The sequence below is a fragment of the Neolamprologus brichardi genome, chromosome 9, assembly GCF_056152115.1.
Source record: "Neolamprologus brichardi isolate AB-2024 chromosome 9, ASM5615211v1, whole genome shotgun sequence".
NCBI classification, from domain to species: domain Eukaryota; kingdom Metazoa; phylum Chordata; class Actinopteri; order Cichliformes; family Cichlidae; genus Neolamprologus; species Neolamprologus brichardi.
Window position 1 is genome coordinate 37,715,620 of NC_142112.1, and position 20,439 is coordinate 37,736,058.

The 20,439-nt window shown below is 44.0% G+C and overlaps 1 protein-coding gene across 5 annotated transcripts in view; it reads right to left on the reverse strand.

Moving 5' to 3' along the window:
• tnikb (TRAF2 and NCK interacting kinase b) overlaps positions 1–20,439 on the reverse strand; it is a 76,236-nt gene that overhangs the window by 26,473 nt on the left and 29,324 nt on the right. For 3 of the 5 annotated variants that reach the window (XM_087846572.1, XM_087846571.1, XM_087846569.1), the window contains exons 5-17: positions 20,292–20,402; positions 18,950–19,040; positions 18,656–18,786; positions 17,003–17,057; positions 16,410–16,488; positions 16,072–16,247; positions 15,913–15,979; positions 14,400–14,598; positions 13,978–14,094; positions 10,959–11,045; positions 5,349–5,543; positions 4,006–4,305; positions 834–950 (exon numbers count right to left, since the gene is read on the reverse strand). In XM_087846572.1, the coding sequence (XP_087702698.1) occupies positions 834–950; positions 4,006–4,305; positions 5,349–5,543; positions 10,959–11,045; positions 13,978–14,094; positions 14,400–14,598; positions 15,913–15,979; positions 16,072–16,247; positions 16,410–16,488; positions 17,003–17,057; positions 18,656–18,786; positions 18,950–19,040; positions 20,292–20,402 (1,725 nt within the window). The remainder of the gene's footprint in view (positions 1–833; positions 951–4,005; positions 4,306–5,348; positions 5,544–10,958; positions 11,046–13,977; positions 14,095–14,399; positions 14,599–15,912; positions 15,980–16,071; positions 16,248–16,409; positions 16,489–17,002; positions 17,058–18,655; positions 18,787–18,949; positions 19,041–20,291; positions 20,403–20,439) is intronic. The other 2 variants (XM_087846570.1, XM_087846573.1) reach the window with 2 other exon arrangements.

Here is a 20,439-nt window from a genome sequence, read left to right on the forward strand (position 1 = left end):
TCACAAAGGAGAAACTCGCAATAACTGCTCGTCCTGATCCTCCTCCTGCTCTTCATCTATACGATCAAAAGCCGTCACAAAGCTTTGCACACTTTCTAGCACAACGCTGCGTCACCGCCTGCCGACACCGCTCCATCACACCCGACAATCTCCTTATTAATCTTTCTCTCACTCTAGCTCCTCTCAGACACTTAATCCCATTCACATAAGCCTCTCCTGCACTAATGAGGCCGCTCTGCTGATGTTCAAAAGAGCTCAGAGTCTCATTTTCAGCTTTGATGAAACCAAAAACCACGCGTGTCCGTGACGATCGGACGCATCGACGACACGGAGCGACCTCGCTGGCTCCAACACTCGCCGATCTTTGAATCCATCACGTTAAAATGCACTCGTGGGCATCTGTGACGGTTCCACAGAAGTGTGGAGGGTTTGTATCTGCATGTGCGTGCATGTCCAGGACACGCACACGCTTCATTCTCTGCAAATATTTTATGTACAAATTTCTTTGTGACAAATAACTGAGAGACATTATTCAGTGAAGGAAGCAGCAAGGTTCCAAAAATAAGAGTGAGGGGCCTGAACGCTGATCACGAAAGGAGCTCTTCTCACTGAAAAAGCTAAAACGAGTTAAACTAAACTAAACCGACGTCCTGTGGACACGACGCTGAAGCTACCACAGAGGACACAACCTCATAACCTCAACATCCACAGTCCTGAGTGTAATTCTCTCTTCCTGTTTCAGAGACGGGCCAGTTGGTGAGTCCCAGAGATCCAGTGAATTCCACTGCACCGCACCAACGTACAGACACACTCAGACAAACACACAAACACACCTGTGGCTCCATGGAGCGGTGCATGGGCGGAGTCCGGGCCTGCTGGATGCCCCCGCTGCTGAACGACTCGGAGCGCGGCGGCAGGGTCGGGTCTGAGATCCGGTTGGAGACTTTATGCTGCAATGCAGGAGAAGAGGTTCAGCTTGTGATGTTCCCACACACACACACACACACACACACACACACACACACACACACACACACACACACACACACACACACACACTCTCTAAGGCGTCCTCTAAGGTGTGTCTGTTCACATGTTTTGGTTTTAAAGCTGATTCGACTGATTTCTTCTTCCAGGAGTTTACAGACGTTTTCCTGTCGCTCGTTACCAAGTCCGAGACATTTTGTTCCAGTTTTGTTCCTCAGGTAGAAACGAATAATTGTTTTGGGAGGTTAAACTGTGATTCTGCTGAAATCAGAGGAAACAGCTCGTTCTGTGCAGAGCTACATGGATTCGTTTAAAAATGAATCTATTGACTGCTTTTAATGCTCGAGAGACGCAGAAAATGAAGCTGGCTGCACCACAATTTAAAACTATAACACAATCTCTTTGTAGGAGCTCTATAGATAAAGCAACAGCAGAAGCAGCCATGCACATCAGACACATGATAGTGTTGTTAACCTGCTAAAGAAGCAGAGTTATTGTTCACAGCTCAGTATTGTTTATTGTTTGTGTGCATTTCTGCAAACAAACATTTAGATGAACTTCGGTGATACGTGTTACACACTTGTTCATATTTACATAGATTCACGTTGTTCTGCTCCCAACAGGAAGACGTTTTAGTTCACGTCAAACTGTAAATGAAAACTGGAAGTATCGTTATTAATGAAGCGTTTGATAGATACGAAGTAAAAACAGGCGTCGTTAAAAGATAACAGCTGTTCTTGTGTTTCACATGTGGCCAAACCAACATCTGGAGGTCTGATCTCCAGCCAGCGGTGGTGTCGTTAAGTCTCCCACTGACTCGATTTATTTGAGCTTCTGGGAAAAAACTCCTGTTGAAATGTTTTAAAAATTAAATTATTACTTGGAGCTGAAAGTGTGCAGATGGAAAATTGACTCTTTGTATTTGGATTTTTGAAACAAACACATTGATTCATGTAGAAAATCAGTGTGTTGGCCTTTACTGGACTTATTACATTTATTATATACTTAACTATTAACAATAAGAAACACTGATTCGGACATTATTACACATTAATTATGTTTACTTTTACTTTCTTTGCTATATTTACATAATCAGATACAAATCCTGTATGAATTTGACCTGAAATGTGTTTTTTACAGTGCAGTGAAGTGAAGTCTGTCTCAGACCTTTTCTCCCTCATTAGTTAAATAAAGAGCTCCTGTCTGATATCTGATTTCAGCTTGTAAATCTACAGAAGAAGAAGAAGTTATTTGTCTTCAGGTCAGATAAAAGAAGTTGTTTTCTGTGTGAATTCAGCTGCTTCTCGTTAAAAACACTGTAAGTCTGCTCTTCGTTCCTCTACTGTCAGCTTAACAAACTATCACGTCTGATGGTTTTGAGCTGGCTGCACACGTCACCTGACGAGGTGTACCTCCACAGGGTCGGTTCTCTCTAAACGGCGGTTTTTAGAGAGGAACATTGTGAGGGAAACATTTGCTCTTCTGGAGCTCGAAGGGAAATCCTGGGAGGCCGAGATGAGGGTAGACCTATCTGCACACAGTGTGCTTTCCATGTTCAGCGTCCGCAGGGAGAAACACCGATATAGCTGCAGCTGTCCTACATCTGTCCACCAGCTGCCACCAGGGGGCAGACCTGGAGCTCTGCCCTAAATGTGTGTCTGTCATGAGCTTTAAAGTGGCCCTAATTTATGCTTTGGACAAAATCAGCAGAGTTCACACACGAAACACAGATTTTACGAGCTCGTAGCTTCTGTGTAAGAGTGTAAAAGGCAAATAAAACATGTTACAGAACAAATAACGACTTCAACAACCTGGAATTTAACATGAAGTTAACATGAAGCCTCGAAGAGGAAATCTGATTAAGTTAGTACATGTTAGAGATAAAATCACACCACAGCATGCAAAAGAGCAGCTCTCAGTCTGGGTGGCGTTAAACTCTTACCCGCTTTTATCCTCTTTATTGCTCTAAATCATCAGATGAACTCAAATGACCTGTAATTATTATATAACAGCGTGCACAGCAGAGGTTTGAGAAGCACCCGAGTGAGAGCTGCTCTGGTTAGAGATCACCCCGCAGCACCAGCACAGCCTGTAAAATGGAAACCGATGGTTCAAGTTAAGAGTTAGAAAGAAAAGTCAGAGGGCAGGTGTGACAGCGACCAAGTGTGCTTACAGTTTAAATCCCAAAACAACAAAACATGTCATGTCAGCGATGCTGTTTGTGGAATCCAAATTTTAACTTGTATAAAAAAAAGTCACTGGCCACCATGTAGTTGGAGCAAAATCTGGGTTTTACTTGTGTTTCAGTGACATACACCTCTTCAGTATTCCAGATAATTAACAGGAATAGAAGGAAAAATGAGATTTGCAGGTTCAAATTTTAGGATAAATATGTTTTTTTAAAGAAATATACACTAGTAAAACTCTAGGCTCATCTGGTATCAACTAATGTCCTTGTTTTGCAGCAGAAGTGCTTCAGTTATATCGTCTTTTTTGTTAGATTTAATAGTTATCTCAGTTAATCCCAGTTTGTGCTGAACGTCAGAATGTTAGTGTAGTAAAGGCCATCATGGGGCAGCTCTGAGGTGCATCATAGATGTGCAGGTGCACAGGTAATCTGCAGGTATGCTACAACATAGATGTATAGAAGCTACTCTGTAGGCGTGCCGTACATTTTGGCGAGGTTACCGAGGTTATTCCTTTGTCTACATCTATATATGCTGTAGATATGCCATAAGAATACATCAGTGTGCTATATGTAACATCGCTGCGTGCCCTGTAAATGAGTGTGTCTGTGGAAACTCAACATTTTGAGCTAAAGTGCAGAGGTAGCCAATCAAAGAGGAGCTTAACCAACAGATCCAAGTGGTGAGAGGAGGTGAGAAAGGGTCCACATCATCCCAGAGTTACAGTTAGACAGTTCACCTGGTTAGAGGAGCTCTTATTAGAGATTAAAGGTTAATTAGGAAGCTGGACAGACGGCAGGATGAGGAAGCATCTGCTCCTCCTCCGACTAACCAAGCGGCTGGGGCTGCGGCCCCTGGAGTCGGCGTTCCTGTCGGGACTCCTGTCAGGGCTCCTCCGGGACCCCGCGGGCTCAGAGTAGGCGGGCTCAGGCACGCAGGTGATGCGGATTCGAGGTGTGTGAATGTGATGTCTGGTGGGGCTGACGTGGACGGGGTAGGAGGGGGGACGGGACCGAGGTTTGTACCCAGGGAGCTTGAGGAGCTCTTCAAAGTTGATGTCTTGCTTCTCCGTGAAGGAGTTATAGTTCTTTGGGGCGATGCGGGGGGAGTTGCTCTGAGCTCGACGCATCACCTGGAAGGCAAGGTGGGTGTTTAACGAGGAGAAGACGCACAGGAGGACAGGAGGAGGACAGGAGGAGGACAGGAGGAGGACAGGAGGAGGACACTCGCTGGTTTTGGTGTCCAGAGAGAGAGATCTGTGATCTGCATTCACGTTTGTTTGATGGGAGGACTGTAAGCCCTCTTTACAGAAAAACATCTGACTACGACTCACAGTTTGACCTTTAACACGCTGAGCTCATCACACTGTTGTGACGAACACGGATGACTCTCACTACACATCAAGCCTTTTTAAAATGAAACTCTTATTTTGGTCGTTTCTGTTTGTTGTCGCTCTGCTGTTTCACCTGGAAAATGAAAGAAATCAGAAAGTTGTCACTTTGAGGTTTGACGCAGACGCAGATCAGCTCCGATGATACCTGCAGGGTGGAAAACTCGAAGCGCGTCCTGAACAAACAGAGCGCGCTGGCCTTTGATTCACACGACTCCAGCTCGGAACCACAAGCTGCTCGGTGGGTAGCGTCTTGTTCCTGCTCCCACATATAAACCAGCAAAGCTTCACCTGCGTGTTTGTGTGCACATGTGGATGCTAGCAGCACCCGTTTCCACGGCAGCGTCACATCCTCGGAGCGGTAAAAGCTCTTTTCTTGAAACATGTTGGAAGGTGTTGGTGCTTAACCACTTCTCCAACAGTCACAACTTAACTTTTAGTGCGATCGAATGTTTCTCATAATATGTGGCAAAAAAATTGTTTAAATGTAGCTGTATTTGTCATTTTTTGTCTTTATTTTGTGCAAAAATTTGTTTGTATTAATCGATCAAAAGCTTCAAAACAATCAATTTTTTTCTACTTTTGGTTCTGTGTGATGTCACCTGTGTTGCGAGGGGCAGCCAATCAGAGCTTGAAACAGCTTCTTCCACACTCATCAACATAAATGATGTTGCCGGTTAAATGTTGTACTTAAATGACTTTTGCCCCCCCCGAAGCATGTACCAGCACTAAAATTAAAGAAATGAAAGTAAGGCTCGTAGTGTGTCTCCGGCCCTGCAGGCTACCTCTTTGGCCCAGGTGGGCTTGTCGTTGCTGCTGGGCGCCTGATCCTTGTAGTGGTACAGCTGCTTCTTGTCCTGCGGCGGCCGCGCCGGCTCCTGCTGCTGCTGCAGCGACACCAGGTACGCCCGCTCCTGCTGCAGCTGCCTCTGCAGCCGCTCGGCCTGCCGCTGCTCCTCGATCTGCTTCCTCTTGTACTCCTGCACACAGAACAGACGTCAGGTGAGCACAGAGATAAAAACAGGGATCACAAAGTCCTCAAACAAACAGGCTCGTGGGCTTTTTTCCAGACCTCAGCTCAACATGGCCGGTGTGCACACGAGTGCAAAGAGAAACCTTTAGATTACTTTAATTACCCTGCACGTCTCGAGGCCGGTGCCCCTGCTTGCATTTGATCTGCATGTAGACACCAGAGCACTGGTCCTGTGGTGTGTTTAGACCAAATGTAAAACCCACCCACTGAGATTCTCCCACAGACTGCGACGCCCGCTGACACTGCTGACTATCAGGATGAGAGAGCTGCAAAAGTGGAGCTCTTTGATCGAACTTTTAGATACATGCAGAAAGAATCACACGACTTCCTCAGAAGCTCTTGTTAATTCCAGCTATCAGCTGTAGTTTGGAAGGAAGTAGCTCTGCCACTGGCTATTAGGGGCAGACGTTTGTGGGTGGAGAAATGATCCAAAAGCACTCCAGTGACTGCAACACAATTACAAAACATTTGATGGTTCAAATATCTAATTGCCATGCTGGCTAACTCTGCTGCTGCCTCTGAGTAGAATAAACGTGCGAGGTGCGTCTCTGCTGCTTCCATCCTGCACGTTAGGCCTGACACGTTAGACGCTGTCGAACCTTTGAGTTGCTTTTTGGTTATTTTAATGAATGATGAGTTGTTTTATGATATCACAAACACATTTAATTTGATGTATCTTGATAACGACCTCCGAGCCGCCCAAGCTCTGGGTGTCTTTGTTTTACTTTGCTTGTGCGGTGCTCTCTCTCCTCTCTCTGCTGCAGGCGCTAATTAGTTCTATGAGCTCCATCTTTTTCTTACCCCCCAAGTTCTTCTCACAGTCTTTAAGCTGATCTGTGACATGAAATGAAAGTAATGGCTACTAAAGGTAAAGATGGTGGAAATGACACTGGTCTGCGTAAAGGTCAGTGTGTAGCTGAGCTGCAGCCACAGGAACACGCAGAGCTGCACGCCGTCTGCAGCTCTCGGTTCAAGGCAAACTTTGATGGTGCTGCACAATTTTTTTTTTTTTATAACTTTTTATTTATTAATTTACAGTATGAGAATACAAAACTTTAGGTCAGCATGGAAGACATACACATTCCCAACATTAGTATCTACTTACATCATGATAATATTCAATTGTTCAGTACAAAGGGAGTACACAATCCATTTTTCCCAGAGCTTCTTGAATTTCTCAAGCTCAAGTCTGAGGACAAAGGTAAGTCTTTCCATTCCAAAAATTTCTTCCACTATCCCACTGGGCCCGAGTTGGAGGGTCTGCCTTTAGCCATCTTCAGGTTATGGCCTTTCTGCTGCTAGTCAAAAGTATTTTCAATAAATAATTATCTTTATGTGGAAGTGCCTTAGGTAAATTGCCAAGATACAACGTATCAAATGAATAGTCTATTTTTATCCCGATTATTTTGTTTATCTCAATGGCCACTTCCCCCCAATATGGCTGGATCCTTCGGCAGGCCCAGAAGACATGAAAATGGTTTGCCATGGGGGGGTACCACAACCTCTCCAACATAGGCCCTGGCTCTGTGAGTTTAGGAGTGATAAAGAATCTCACAACATTTTTCCAACCAAACTCTCTTAAGGACCTGGTGCTGCACAATTTTAATATTCATTTAAAGCATCAGAATATAGAACTATTACAGTCACTATCGATGTAAAATGAGCTTTTTGAAACTTATACTTTACTTCTTTTTTCCCCATTTGTTTCTCTATTAATTGACTTAAAGAGGAAAATTCTTAAATATCAAAAAAGATCTTAGAGAAGCGTGTGTTCTTACGTCGAGGGTTATAAGTGACGTGCTGAATGCCATCGGCTGACATTTCTGCTCACACTGTAACGTCCCTTTAGAGGTCTGGCATTTATCTGAGCCATGTGTGAAAGACTGCAGCAGACCTTTTAGGCGTGTGTGTGTGACCTTGTTTAGATATCTCTGTGGGGACCAAAACGTTAAAGTTTACTGTGCTCGTGGGGACCAACAGCCCCTCTGGGGACAAAATCCCAATTCTTACAAGTTTGAAGACGTTTCAGAGTCACAATGTGGGTTTAGTGTCAGGGTTAGGATGAGGCACTCATTTTGATGGTTTATGCATTATGTCAATTAGATGTCCCCACAAAGATATGGAAACACGGTGTGTGTGTGTGTGTGTGTGTGTGTGTGACCCCTGACTGTTCTGATGTCACTGACTGAGGAAGACGCATCATCACAAACAGTGAAGCTGAATAAAGTCTTCCCAGCGCCGGCGGCCATCGACTGACACGCCCACTGCTGTGTGTGCTGATTGATTTGACGTTTGTTAACTTTTCCTGTGAAAGAAAGAAAAACCCGACGCGTGAGTCATCTCGGCTTGGTTGGTATTGATCGATTATTGACTGGCCTCACCTTCGCGTCACACTTTATTTATTTGAGTAAACAATAAACAGGCAGACTTCCTGGAAACCATGCTGCTTTGATTTTTAGGAACCAATGAGAGCCGATTGTGGAAGTGACTTCCTGCAGACCTGGACCTCGCTCTTTGCACCTGAACATGCCATCGCTCAGACAATAATCTCAGTGATTTGGTTTCGATTGGGACCTTTTAAAACCGACTTCTAAGGACAGAGTGTGTGAGTCAGGAGCTGTTATTGTAATTATAATAATTTAAACGTTTAAAGGGACATAAATAAGTCCCCAGCTTTGGGGTGACCGTGGACCTGGTCGTTGTGTCCTTGGGCAAGACACTTCACCTGCCGCCTACTGGTGATGGCCAGAGGGGCCGATGGCGCGATATGGCAGCCTCGCCTCTGTCAGTCTGCCCCAGGGCAGCTGTGGCTACAACCGTAGCTGCCTCCACCAGTGTGTGAATGTGAGAGTGAATGAATAGTGGGATTGTAAAGCGCTTTGAAAAGCTCTATATAAATCCAATCCATTATTATTATAAAATATTCAGAGAGTGTTATTTCAGTTGCTTTCTGAGAGATGAGCGTAAAGCTGGGGTCTCATAGCCTCGAACGATTATCATCTAAAGTCTCTCGTGTACCTGGGGAAACCTGACCAATCGTGCCCTGACGTCTTACATTTTAGGGCCAGTGGTGACTTTTACTGAACGAATTTCATCAGGTGGAAGTTTTAGGAACGCAGCCCACGCCTTTATGGAGTTCCCTGCTCAGTACGAGGTCTTCCTTTACTTTGGGTTTTAGTAGCTGTTTGTTAGGTTGAAAGGTAATCAGTCCATCTGTTTCTCCCTTGATTCAGAGCTATTATAAATCAACTGATTTATCAGTGTGTGAAACAGAAAGGTGCTGTTTGAACTCCAGACAGATTCAGGAGATTATTTCTTCTGTAGTTGTTCTTCTGGCTCAAAGTGCTCAGCAGGAAATAGTTGTTTCAGGAATTCTTTAAGTGCTGCAAACACTCTTTGTGGTTTAGTTGAGGAAGTTGCTTGGATAGAGGATACAAAGAAGGCAACCATGATGGCCACTCAGCAGGAGAAAAAGCCCCACACTATTAACCCTTTAAAACCGGTCAGAGCAGCACGCTCTGTTTTGCGTAACTACTTTTAAATCCCGGTAGCTCTGCAACCACGTGAGCTAGCACAATAATTTTTTTTTTTCATATGAAACCGGAGGAGTTGTACTTACATCTTCTGCCATCAGCTTGTCCTCGGTCACAGTTTCCTTCCACATATAGTTTTGCAAAAACTGCATAAAAAGCTCTTGCAGCAACAAAAACATAATATTCCAGAAACACGCTTTGCTGATCCGATCAGCTGTTCATAACACTTCCTACATTGGATTAGACGTCAGCGCGAACTATCGCATGTCCGCCATGACCTGCCCGAAACCGGAAGTGACGTCATTTTCGCGGAAATGTAGTTTTTTACCATCAGGGCCTCATGAGCCTATACTGGTGTTTTTAAAAGTTATCTTTGACTTTATGACTTTCTGTGTGGTTTCTGGGATGCTTAGGACTCATATTGCACTGCTGGAAATAGTTTATTTTGATGCATATGCTGCTTTTTTGCAAATTTGCACTATAATATTTATTTTCGTTTTTCCTGCAGTGTATAAAAATTGGTGTATTTCAAAAATAAAACTATGAAGACACTCAAAATAAATTTCCTGTGGTGGGAAACTATTTTGTGCAACTTTTTTGTATTTACAGTTTTGAGGGATAAGCCTCTTAAATTTCTCTAACTAGAAATATATGTTAAAAAAACAAAAACGTTTTTCAATTTTTTTGTAGTTTATTGCACTTTTTTGCAATTTATGTAATTACTATGCACTTAATTCCTACATATTATTAAAATCTAGGCTGTAATGGTTGCATTGATGTATAGCAACTTGAAATGCTCCCAAAAATGGCTCTACAGCATGTAAAAATATGATATAAGCTCTGGTGGACTTGGTTCTATGGTAGGTCTTAAAGGGTTAACTGTTAACGCACATCAAACTGACTTTAGATTAGGAGGCTGTAAAGCACTGGGTGAGTGGTAGAGGAAGCAAACTTGGAGCTAGAAGCATTCTTCACCAGGTATAATGTAGCATGCTTAGCGCTTATCAGACAAACGAGGCATTTCCAGGTGCTTCTGGGCGGGAAAACCTCCTAAAACTTATTGCAGAACATAACGAAGCTCAGAAATCAAGCAAACCTAAAGCTGCTCCCCAGCTAGCCTGCACATCAGCCTCCCACTGACCCGGGAGCATCAATCCCAGGCCTGGAGACCTGAAGCCCTTCCTATGTGAATGAATCATGTTTTAACAATTAACACAAACAAATTCAAATGATCACCACTGTGTGAAAACACACAGTGAAGCTTTCCCCGAGTTCCAGGCTAGCTCACCGCGACCACAACAAGGCCAAACAATGCAGCAGCCCCTGCTCTCTCCTTCCTGTTTACTCGTCACGGCTGCTGCATTCAAAAATGCCTAAATAATAAATATTGCTTTTTTAAACCAACGTAACCTCTGGGTCTAAGCCAACATGCTACTGCCTGAAATCTGAGTTATTTTTCTACCTGCCAGCAGGGGGCGACTGCTCTGGTTGAAAGCAAAAAAGACTCGTGGTTCTATAAATGTCCATGAAAAAAAGGGTTTTCAAACAGGACTTCAATAACAAACGAGTTATCGTGGCAGCTGCACCCATCTGTGGTTTGAATGGAAGTCCCTTCCTGTTAACAGGGAGTTCTTCCTCCCCGCTGTCGCCAAAAAACAGTCATCTGATTGTTGAAGCTTTCACTGTGATATTTCAGATTATGTATCTTAGAGTTTAAGGCACTTTGAGTTTTATGTGAATAAACCTGGATAAAAATCAAAGCAGGTACTTTGAGCCCGACGTTAGGCTCTGCCCTTCACCGGTCTGTGTGTGTTTGTGTGTTGTGTTACCAGCAGTAGGGCCTGCTCCTGCAGGAGCTGCTGCTGCAGGATCTCCAGCTGCCTCTGCTCCTCCTCCAGCTGTCTACGGATATACTCCTAACCAATCAGCAGCCCCAGCCAGCACCACAGGCAGCCAATCAGAGAGCGACCAGGAGAAACGGAAGCGAATCGGAGCCCAGGCAACCAGTGACATCACCCGAGGAGGAAATAGAAGAAAAGGAAAAAGGAAAGAGGAGGAGGACAGCCAGAAGTAGGAGATTTGTTGAAGAGGTGTGAAAGTAGGGATTTAGTCAGGAACAGGCGAGGAGAGAAAAAAGAGGAACAGCAGGAGGCCGTAATTAGTAGAACAGAAAGACAACATGCTTATTATTAAGATGGCAGTGTTAAAGATCAGTGGGAAATCAGCTGTGCAAGAGGAAGAAATCTCTGTCTGAGGGAGCGTTAAGGAAGCGCTGCTGCGAAGTTAACTACGAGTCATTTATAAGTCTGGTGTGTTACAGTATCAGGCTGGACGTGTGGCCTGAACCACAACAAGCACACATCTGTGTGTAAAGCCTTCACGTAGCGCAGGTTTAAACGTTAAAACGAGAGTTTTCTCTGTCTGTCAGACATGCTCCTCATCATCCGGTGAAACCTTAAAGGCTCATCATTTAGCAGTTTCCCCTCACATCACAGATTCTTCTGGACTAGAAAATGTTCTGTTGTCACATTTCACGAGTGACCGGCTCCATAAAACGATCGATACCACGTTAAAGGCTGCAGAGGGATAATATGTGCAAGTGGCTGCTTTCTGTTGCTTCAAGTTTTGGGACAAAAAGAGTAATCTATAATCGCAGAATTGTTTGACATTAATTATAAACCTCCGAAATTAGAGGTTTGAGTAAATGTATTTTTAGGCTGAAGCAACATGACTGAATTTCCATTTTGGACCAGAAACACAAAAGGCTAACTAATTACAACCTTCTTTGATTAAATCCAATTTAAATGCCAAATTTAAAATGCATTAAAGCCACAAACTTGAAAAAAGTACGATGTTTGTCGTTACAATCTGAATATTTTAAATGTGGAAAACGTCATGAACTGTAGTCACACAGTTAGAACAGAAGCTCCGTGTAGATGACTAGGGATGGGTACCGGTATCCGGTGCCATGATGGCACCGGTTCTGACATAAACAGTAGTAACCAGACCGAAAAGCAGCGCACATTTCGGTGTTTTATTTTCCTGAGCTGTGATACACTTTGAATTCTAGCCAATCATTTTACGTTTCCGAGGATAGTAGGCGGGTCCAGGTACGTACGTTCTTTTAGAGCAGAGCTGCAGATTAAAAAGGCGAAGCGGTCAAAGTCTGGCTGTACTTCACAGCAAAAGATGCAAACTCAGCAGCTGCAACAAGTGCTTTAAGCTGATACTGTGATACTGTCAAAGGAGGTAACACCTCGAATCTGATGAAACACCTGGCGACGCATAGCGTTTTTTTAAAAGCTGAGAAATGCGCCGTATTTGATAGCTTGCTGCGAGACCTCACACCGAGCACATCTACTGCGGGTGTGGTGCCTGTTATCGGACCCGGAGTTAGCAACATCCCCCAAAAACCCGAAGAGGAGAGTCCTGGCCCCTAGCCCTGCCAGTGTAGCAGAAATGATGAGGATGATGATGCAGCAGCAGCCGTTCTTCTCTGCGTGAGTAGCTTCATGTTGTTCGTGTGTAATTTACGTTGAGTAGGCTAACCACGTTATTACATTAATGCATGTAAGGTGAACTAGCAAACACCATCATAGCTACATGCAGCTGTCTTCTTGTTTGATGGCAGATACTCCCTTCACCCTGGACAAAAAGGCTAAAATGACCAAAGAAAAAGTGGAAAACAGTTAAACATGAGAGGTTTTTGGACAAAGTTGGTGTTTTTTCCATTGATTAAGCTGCTTCCAGCCAAGAGTGATACCATATATGCCCCATAGCTGCAGAAAAGGCTAACATTGTTATCTTTTTACAAAAAAACAGCTGAACATGAGAGGTTTTTGGACCAATTTTGTGTTCTCCATTCTTTAAGCACCGGCACCGTTTCAAAAGTACCGGTTTGGCACCGGTATCGGATAAAACCTAAACGATACCCATCCCTAACCACGACTGTTTTAAATGATCTGTTTACCATTTTTAAACACATCACACATCAAAGGTTGTAGACGGATTAAAGGAGGATTATTTGTGTTGGTGTTTAAAATATTGGCACAGCCTTTTACTGCACAATAATATATTTTTGCATAAATGTTTTAGATAAAATGATGTTTTACAGTCATGTAGTTTTAAGCTGAGTCATGCTGACTTTTAATCCCACTGTAGGATAAGCTCTAGAGACATTAAAAACCTTCATTTCCCATAATGCAGCTTGGACATTTCTTTAATTCAGGTCTCATTTAAACCCTGCATGAATAATGCAGCACGAGAGTTCTCACAGGCTGTGAAGCAGAAGTAAAATGAGGGAAAATGCTCCTTTAGCTTCCAGCTAACTGAGTGTGTAAAGCAATAAAACACAGAGCTGAGCTCAAAGTGAGAGACGGAGCGCACAGTCATCAATGGTTTGGTCGGAACACCGAGAATTTTCAGGGAAACGCCATCTGGTTTATTATGAATGTGTTGCTACAACGGTAATTAATTTGTGTTTATTTAACAATTGGTTCAAATTTGCTCGTGTAACAGCTGCGAGTTGTTTCCTTAGACATTAGTAATAATTAGTGAGAGCTTATTTAAGTCTCTTATTCTTTGTAAGAAGTTTATGTTCCTGTCCCCTGTTCTAGTTGTTGTAAAGCTCATTTATTTATGATTAATGTACAAATTAAGTACCATAAATTCTTTCTACAGCGCCCCCTGGTGTCTGGAGGCCAGCATCTACAATATGTGAAATTCTCCTTTTACATCATCATCATGTGACGTTTCCATGGTTCAATCGCTCATCAGAGTAACTGACAGGAGATGTGCTGAGAAGCCACACCCCCTCGTATGACACCTGTCGGTCAGGTGTTTCCGTACCTGCTCTCTCTCGGCGTGCCTCCTCTCCTCCTCGCGGCGGAGCTGCTCCATCTCTTCATACCTCCTCCTCTGCTCTCGCTCCTGTTGCTTCCTCAGCTCTCGCTCGCGACGCTGTTGCTGTAGGAGGAAACCGTTTTACACAACAACACCTCAGCTGTCTGCATGTCCGTGTGTGTGTGTGTGCGTCAGGCATGTTTTCCTGCCGTTTGGATGAGCTGAGGTGCTAACAAACAGGTGTGATGTGTTTCACATGCAGGAAAAGTGATTTTATAATCATTCTGATCTGTTTCTCACAGATTCAAACAGCCGAAGGACAAATCTCTCTCGTGTCTTTTGTGCTGTCACATCGGTATCGACTTCCTGTGTGTAACGTAACAATCTATCGTTGTCATTATTATTATTATCTGAGGTCTTAAATCTACCTCCTCCAGCCGTCGCCGCTGCTCTTTCTGCTCTTCTATACGTTTTTGTCTCTCGGCCAGTAGCTGGCGCTTGTGCTCCTCGTTCTGCTGCTGCTCCAGCTGCTGACGCCGGATCAGCTCCGACCGCTCCTTATTGGCCAGCTGCAGACGCAGGAAGTCTCGCCTCAGCGTGGACTCGCCCGGAATATTGATGATGGAGCTGGAACAGGATTAAGACTTGTTTGAGTTTTAGCGAATCTGCTGTTTTTATAAGTTGGCGGTTTCTAAATGAGGTTTGGCTCTTTGTTGCTGCACCGCTAAAAACACACAAAACGTAAAACCTATGGATGAGCAGCAGTAATAATGGGAGCATATAGCAGCTCTTTGCTAAATAAAAGAGAAGTTTAGCCACCATAATGTTACACATTTGTTTGTGAACTCTCTTTCTGAACAGCCATCATGTTTTTTGGAGCTAAAAGTGAGCAGATGAGAGGGTGGAGTTAGAGAAAGTGAACTGCCTGCATTCGTAAACTGCTAAAGTGTCATATCTGTAAGTTAGTCCATGGTTGTTATATGAAGCGGTAAATTCTGAGACGGCAAGTGAAGCTACAGCTGAAGTTCCAAGAAGCTGCAGTTCCTGTAGTGGCCACTTGAGGCTGGTGTCAGCGTTGAGTCAGCTGAAAGGAGCAGCCAGACCTCTGACTTTAAGCCCTAAATAAATGTATTTGTTTGTAAATTTATTTTCATTTGTTTTAACAGGCTGTAAACCGTTCATTTCTGTTGCAAAGCTGTGGGAGTCGATGGGGAGTGTCTCACTGTCGCTGCCAGACTCCAGTGGCCACTCCAGGAACTGGATTTGTGGTGCTTCAGTTTTGGGCTACGTACACGGGTATTTTTAAAAATGGAGATTTTCCGTTTTTGTTTTAAAAAAATAATCCCGTCCACACGTAAAGGCAGAAATGAAGGAAAACGCTGCTAGGAACATGCCAAAGCAGCAGGTGGCGCTATATTCCTAACCGTGCAGAAATGTTGGCCAATCAGAAGTCTAGAAGCCTCGGTGGGAAAAAGTAAACAAAGCTGGGGCATAGAAGCAGAACCGAGTCGTATGTGTGGAGGGACAGTAACTGTGTGTGTATATGTAAGCATTTAAACACTGCAGAGACAATTAACAGTAACAGTATTGTAGAAATTCATTTCACCGAAACAATAACGTGGCGCACAGTGTGACGTCAAAAAAGGCGCACACCTTTGATGCTGCGTTTTCTGCATTTTCTCCGTTTTTCTCGTCCACACGTAAATGCAAAAACGGAGTTTTAGAAAATATCCACCCTGGCCGGAGTTTTTAGAAATCTCCGTTTTCAGTGACCGAAAACGCCGTTTACGTGTGGACGTAAGGTGCAAACGCATAGAAAAATCTGCGTTTTCAAAAATAGCCGGGTACGTGTGGACGTAGCCTGAGATTCTCTATTTCTGTTTGGTATTAACCTGCTAACACCAGCAGCTACAGTGGAGGCTACGGCATGAGTAAACATACCTGGGCTCTCCTATGTCCCTCTCTTCATCCTCTTCCTCACTCCCACTGTACTCGTACTCCGTCTCATCTGAGGGGAAAACAAACACAGATTTCAGGTCAGTGTTTACATCTGTTGACAGCGGAGGCTTCAGGCTTAGTGGGGGTGGGGTGCCTGCTCACCTCGCTCGCCCCTCCTCTTCTTGGTGCGGTCGATGTGGTCCTTCAGCTGGATGCGGACCTGCCGCTCGTTGGGGAGGTCTCTGATGAAGGGGTGCTTGAGGAGCTGCTCGGTGCTCGGCCTCTGGCTGTGACTCTTCACCAGGCAGCTCTCTATGAACGACTGGAACTTCTTCGACCTGACCGCGAGCACACACACGAGTTCATCGCTGATAACTCTCTCTCTTAAAACAGCAGCTTCATTAAAGGGAGAGCTGCAGCTTTACCGTCTTACAGGCCACTGTCACATCGTGTTTCTGTATAGATGTCTGACAGCATGTGTGTGCGTTTAAGTGACTCACCACTTCTTTGATTTGAGTCTCGGGGCAGGATTTCTGGGGATGAGGAAGAGCGCCCTCATCGGATGCATGTCACACAGAGCTGAGGAGGCAAAAGGAAGGAAAGGAGAGCAGAGGGAGAGGAAAGGAAGAAAGCAAAAAGATAGGAATTTAAAAAATGGGAGAGAGGAGATGAGATTAGGAAAGGTGCCAAAATGTGGATAAAGGAAAGGAGAGGAGATGAAAGAAAGGAAATGATGCAAAGGTGGAGCAAGAACAGGAAATAAGACAAAAGGGAAGGACAAGAGACAAGAAATGATGAGACATGAAATGGGAGAAGAAGACAGGAGATGAACGGCAGGATGGAAAAGGAAGACAAGAGAATAGGAAAGGAAAGGAAAGGAAAGGAGAGCAAAAGAAAGTAAAGGAAAGGAAGGGAGAGCAAAGGAAAGGAAGTATTTAAAGTTGCAGGATAAAAGAAGGGGAGGGGAAGGAGACAGGAAGAAGAAGAGGTGCAAAGCAGAAAGAGAAAAAAGAAAAAGACATCGATTTAGTCGTTTAGCTCGCAGACAAACTGTGCTGTGAGTGTCAGCTGATAACGGTGTAATCACACTTACGTGGCGCTCCCTCTGCCATCTCTATGGCTGTGATACCGAGCGACCACAGATCACTCTGCAGAGAGAGAAACACGAAACGTTCACATCCTCCCAACGTGTTACCGACTCAACACTTTCAGGAGATCGGCGCGCCAATCGGTGTACTTGTTAAGCGATAAAAATACAGTCAGCTCCCCATCTGTGCCTGTGCCGGAGATGCCCGTCTTTAACGTTTCAACCACATTATTATTATTATGTTTCTGTTTTTAGGTGCAGATCTGAGCTGTTCGTGCTGCAAGACAGACTCGGGCTTTCTCGTCACGTAAAGCCCCGGAGGGTTGGAGTTAATGGTGTAGGCGCACATCCTCCACCAGCTCGCCACAGGGGTTCGTCCTGTCCCCATTACAGCGCGCTCCTCTTACAGTAACCGCTGCAGACCCACTGATTTCAGCTCTCTGAAGCAACGATACTCGTTTCTGTCGGTGCGCTCGCGTAGCAATAATCAGAGATTACACAACTCCAAAAAACAACAGATATGATGTGAGAGGGATTGTTTTTAAAGGTCAGCGCGCGCTGTTTGTTCACAGCTACAAGCAGTTTGACTTGGACGAGAAATTGAACTACAGGAGCTCCGTGAGGGCAATTTAATAAAAAAGAAAAGCAGGAAAAACTTTACCTTTTCCTTTGTTTTAAAGTGTACTTATTTAGGTTTGTTCGCCTAGTGTGGAAAATCACGCGTGCTCTGTTAAACTGGAGCTGTACTCGTGAGATCTTATCCCAGCTTATTAAGTGCAGATTTAAAGGCTCCTTCAGTTCAAATCAAACAAACGCAGAGACATCACTGAGCTGATCAGATCAGCTGTTACGCTAATGTTTAGCATCCAGGCAAAAACAGGATTTATGAAGCGTAGCTGAGCTGGAAATCAGCCCATAAACTGTACAGCACTGCTGTAACTTTGTCATTAAAACAAGACGCAAAACTAAATATGAGCAATTTGAAGGGATACATATGGACACATCAGCACAGAGGAGATGGAGGATGAGAGCTGTTATAGGAAAACCTCAGAGACAAATGCTGTCCTATGACAGGATGAAATCGACCAACATGAGCCAAGAGAGCGTCTCAGGTCATCCCATACGACTCGCTGTGAAGAAAACTCCTGCTCAAGCTTAAAGCTGGTGCTAATGTAAAGCTGGGGAGGCTGGTTCATATTGTTTGCTCGGGGCCCGTGTCCAACAGAGGAGACGCTTTTAGCAGGAAAAACAAGCTCTATAAATCATCACTTATCTTATATGATCCTGTCCTAATGACTTCACCCGAGTCTCCTTTCGTTTATCAGGTAAACTGGCGTCTTTGCAACACCAGCTGTGCTGTTTAACCTCACAGAATCAATATGAACTAAAACCTAATCCATTACCAACGATAGGATCAATACAAAACCAGTACGACTGTGTGAAACGGCTTCACACGTCACTAATATAAGCGCCCGTGGACGATGTTCTCAGGTTGTCATTATTATGCACAGTGTGGTAAAACCGGCTTGAACATTTTTAGTCTGTATCCACAAACCGAGGGCTCAACGATCTTCTGTTTTAAAGTTAAAGTTAGCTCACCGAGTCCTTCGTCCTCCTCGCAGCACAGTCCTGAGACCACTGTTAGTTAGAATAAATTACCTTGAAGTCATACGTGGCATCAGGATTCTCATCACAGGCGATGACCTCCGGGGCCATCCAGTACGGGGTCCCAATAAACGTGTTCCTCCGTCCCACCGTACGGTCCAGCTGAGCACTCACACCAAAGTCCACTGCACACAAAACACTGTTTATAGCACTGCAGTGCAGTGCTGAGCTGTACATTTTATGTTTTTGACAGCACGCATCCAGAGCAGCCCCTCAGGAGCCTTTTAACTATAACACAAGTCAACATAATTAGGATGAAACTTAGAATAAATGCTGCTGCTTCCTCACCGAGTTTGACCTCCGCGTTCTCCGTCAGCAGCACGTTCTGGCCTTTGATATCTCTGTGGATGACCTTGTGCTGGTGGAGGTGGGTCAGACCCTGGAGACAAGGGGGAACAAGTGGCAAAGGTCGTCTTACGATCTAATCAGATCATCATCCATTGGACGTAAAACGTACAGCTTATTGCACCAGCAGCATCTGCTCTTATATAACTATCACTAGCTTACAGCTTTAAGTGTTTAAGGTATGTGCTAACTAAAAATAAAGACAAGATGATAGTTTATTAAATTTTAATGAAATTTTCAGATTGTTTCGGTGAAGTTTAATAAACTCCTTGCTATCTAAAATATAACAGGACACCGGAGTAAATTCTCGAGCATCTCACACTTCTGATAATCAGCTGTCTGCTTGACATTTATTCAGCTGTGTAAAAACTATAACTTTAATCTCAGCAAAACCGATTTACTCAGGAACAAATAAAATACAAAAAAAAAGCCAAACAATAACATTTTTAAGTTATCTAAGTGACTTATATATCATGTTTAACCTGAGTAGCGACAGACGGCAGTGGGTTTGAAGCCGGGAGTCCGGTGTTCTCACGGCTCTAGTTAGCCTAGCCCCCGGCTAGCTATCGAGCTAGTGGGTAACAGACGTCTCCGAAAACGTCGGAGCGCTTTTGAAAATATGTGGTGTCTTGATAAACTGAGCAGATATTTGAGGTTTACACAGCTACATTCTCGCCTGAAAATATATTAAACGTTTATTTTGTGACCCAGAAAGAATAATAAGAGTAATATTAAAACTAACTAGCTGCCGCCATTGTTGGAAACTGAGCTGGGCTGCGCTATGAATTCTGGGACACAGCTACTTCTTCTTCTTCGCGGTTTAACGGCAGCTAGCATCCTTGTACATGCAGTGCTGCCATCTTCTGTTTCAGTCCGTTATTACACTCTTATATCCTACTACTTATTCCTGTGTCTTTTGTGATCTTACAAAGCTTCAAACGACGCGTCGACTATTAAATCAGTCGTCGATGATTTTGATAGTCGACGTAATCGTGACTAGTCGACTAATCGTGGCAGCCCTATGTACATATAATTAATCAATCTGCATTCTTCCTTACAAATCTGTAATTTATATTTATATAAACGTTATAAATTTGATTTAATTTATTTTAGATACATTTACAAATTTCCTTTCTTGTCAGTTTTGTCCACACACATGTGGCAGACTTTTTCTTTTTTGCAAAAACTCTGACGGTGTTCCTCTGGGAAACAACTGGGTGTTTCTTCGGTTCCTCCTCTTCGTGGGAAAACATGTAAACATAGGAGACAGCGTTTGGGTTCTTACCCTGAGGATCTCTCTGCAGATGTAGGCGATCCACTCCTCCTTCAGGGAGTTCCCTTTGGTGTTTTTGATCAGATCTGTCACCGAGCCGGCCCCGCAGAACTCCATCACCAGCTGCACAAACATACGTGCAGTTTTAGGGTTTATTATT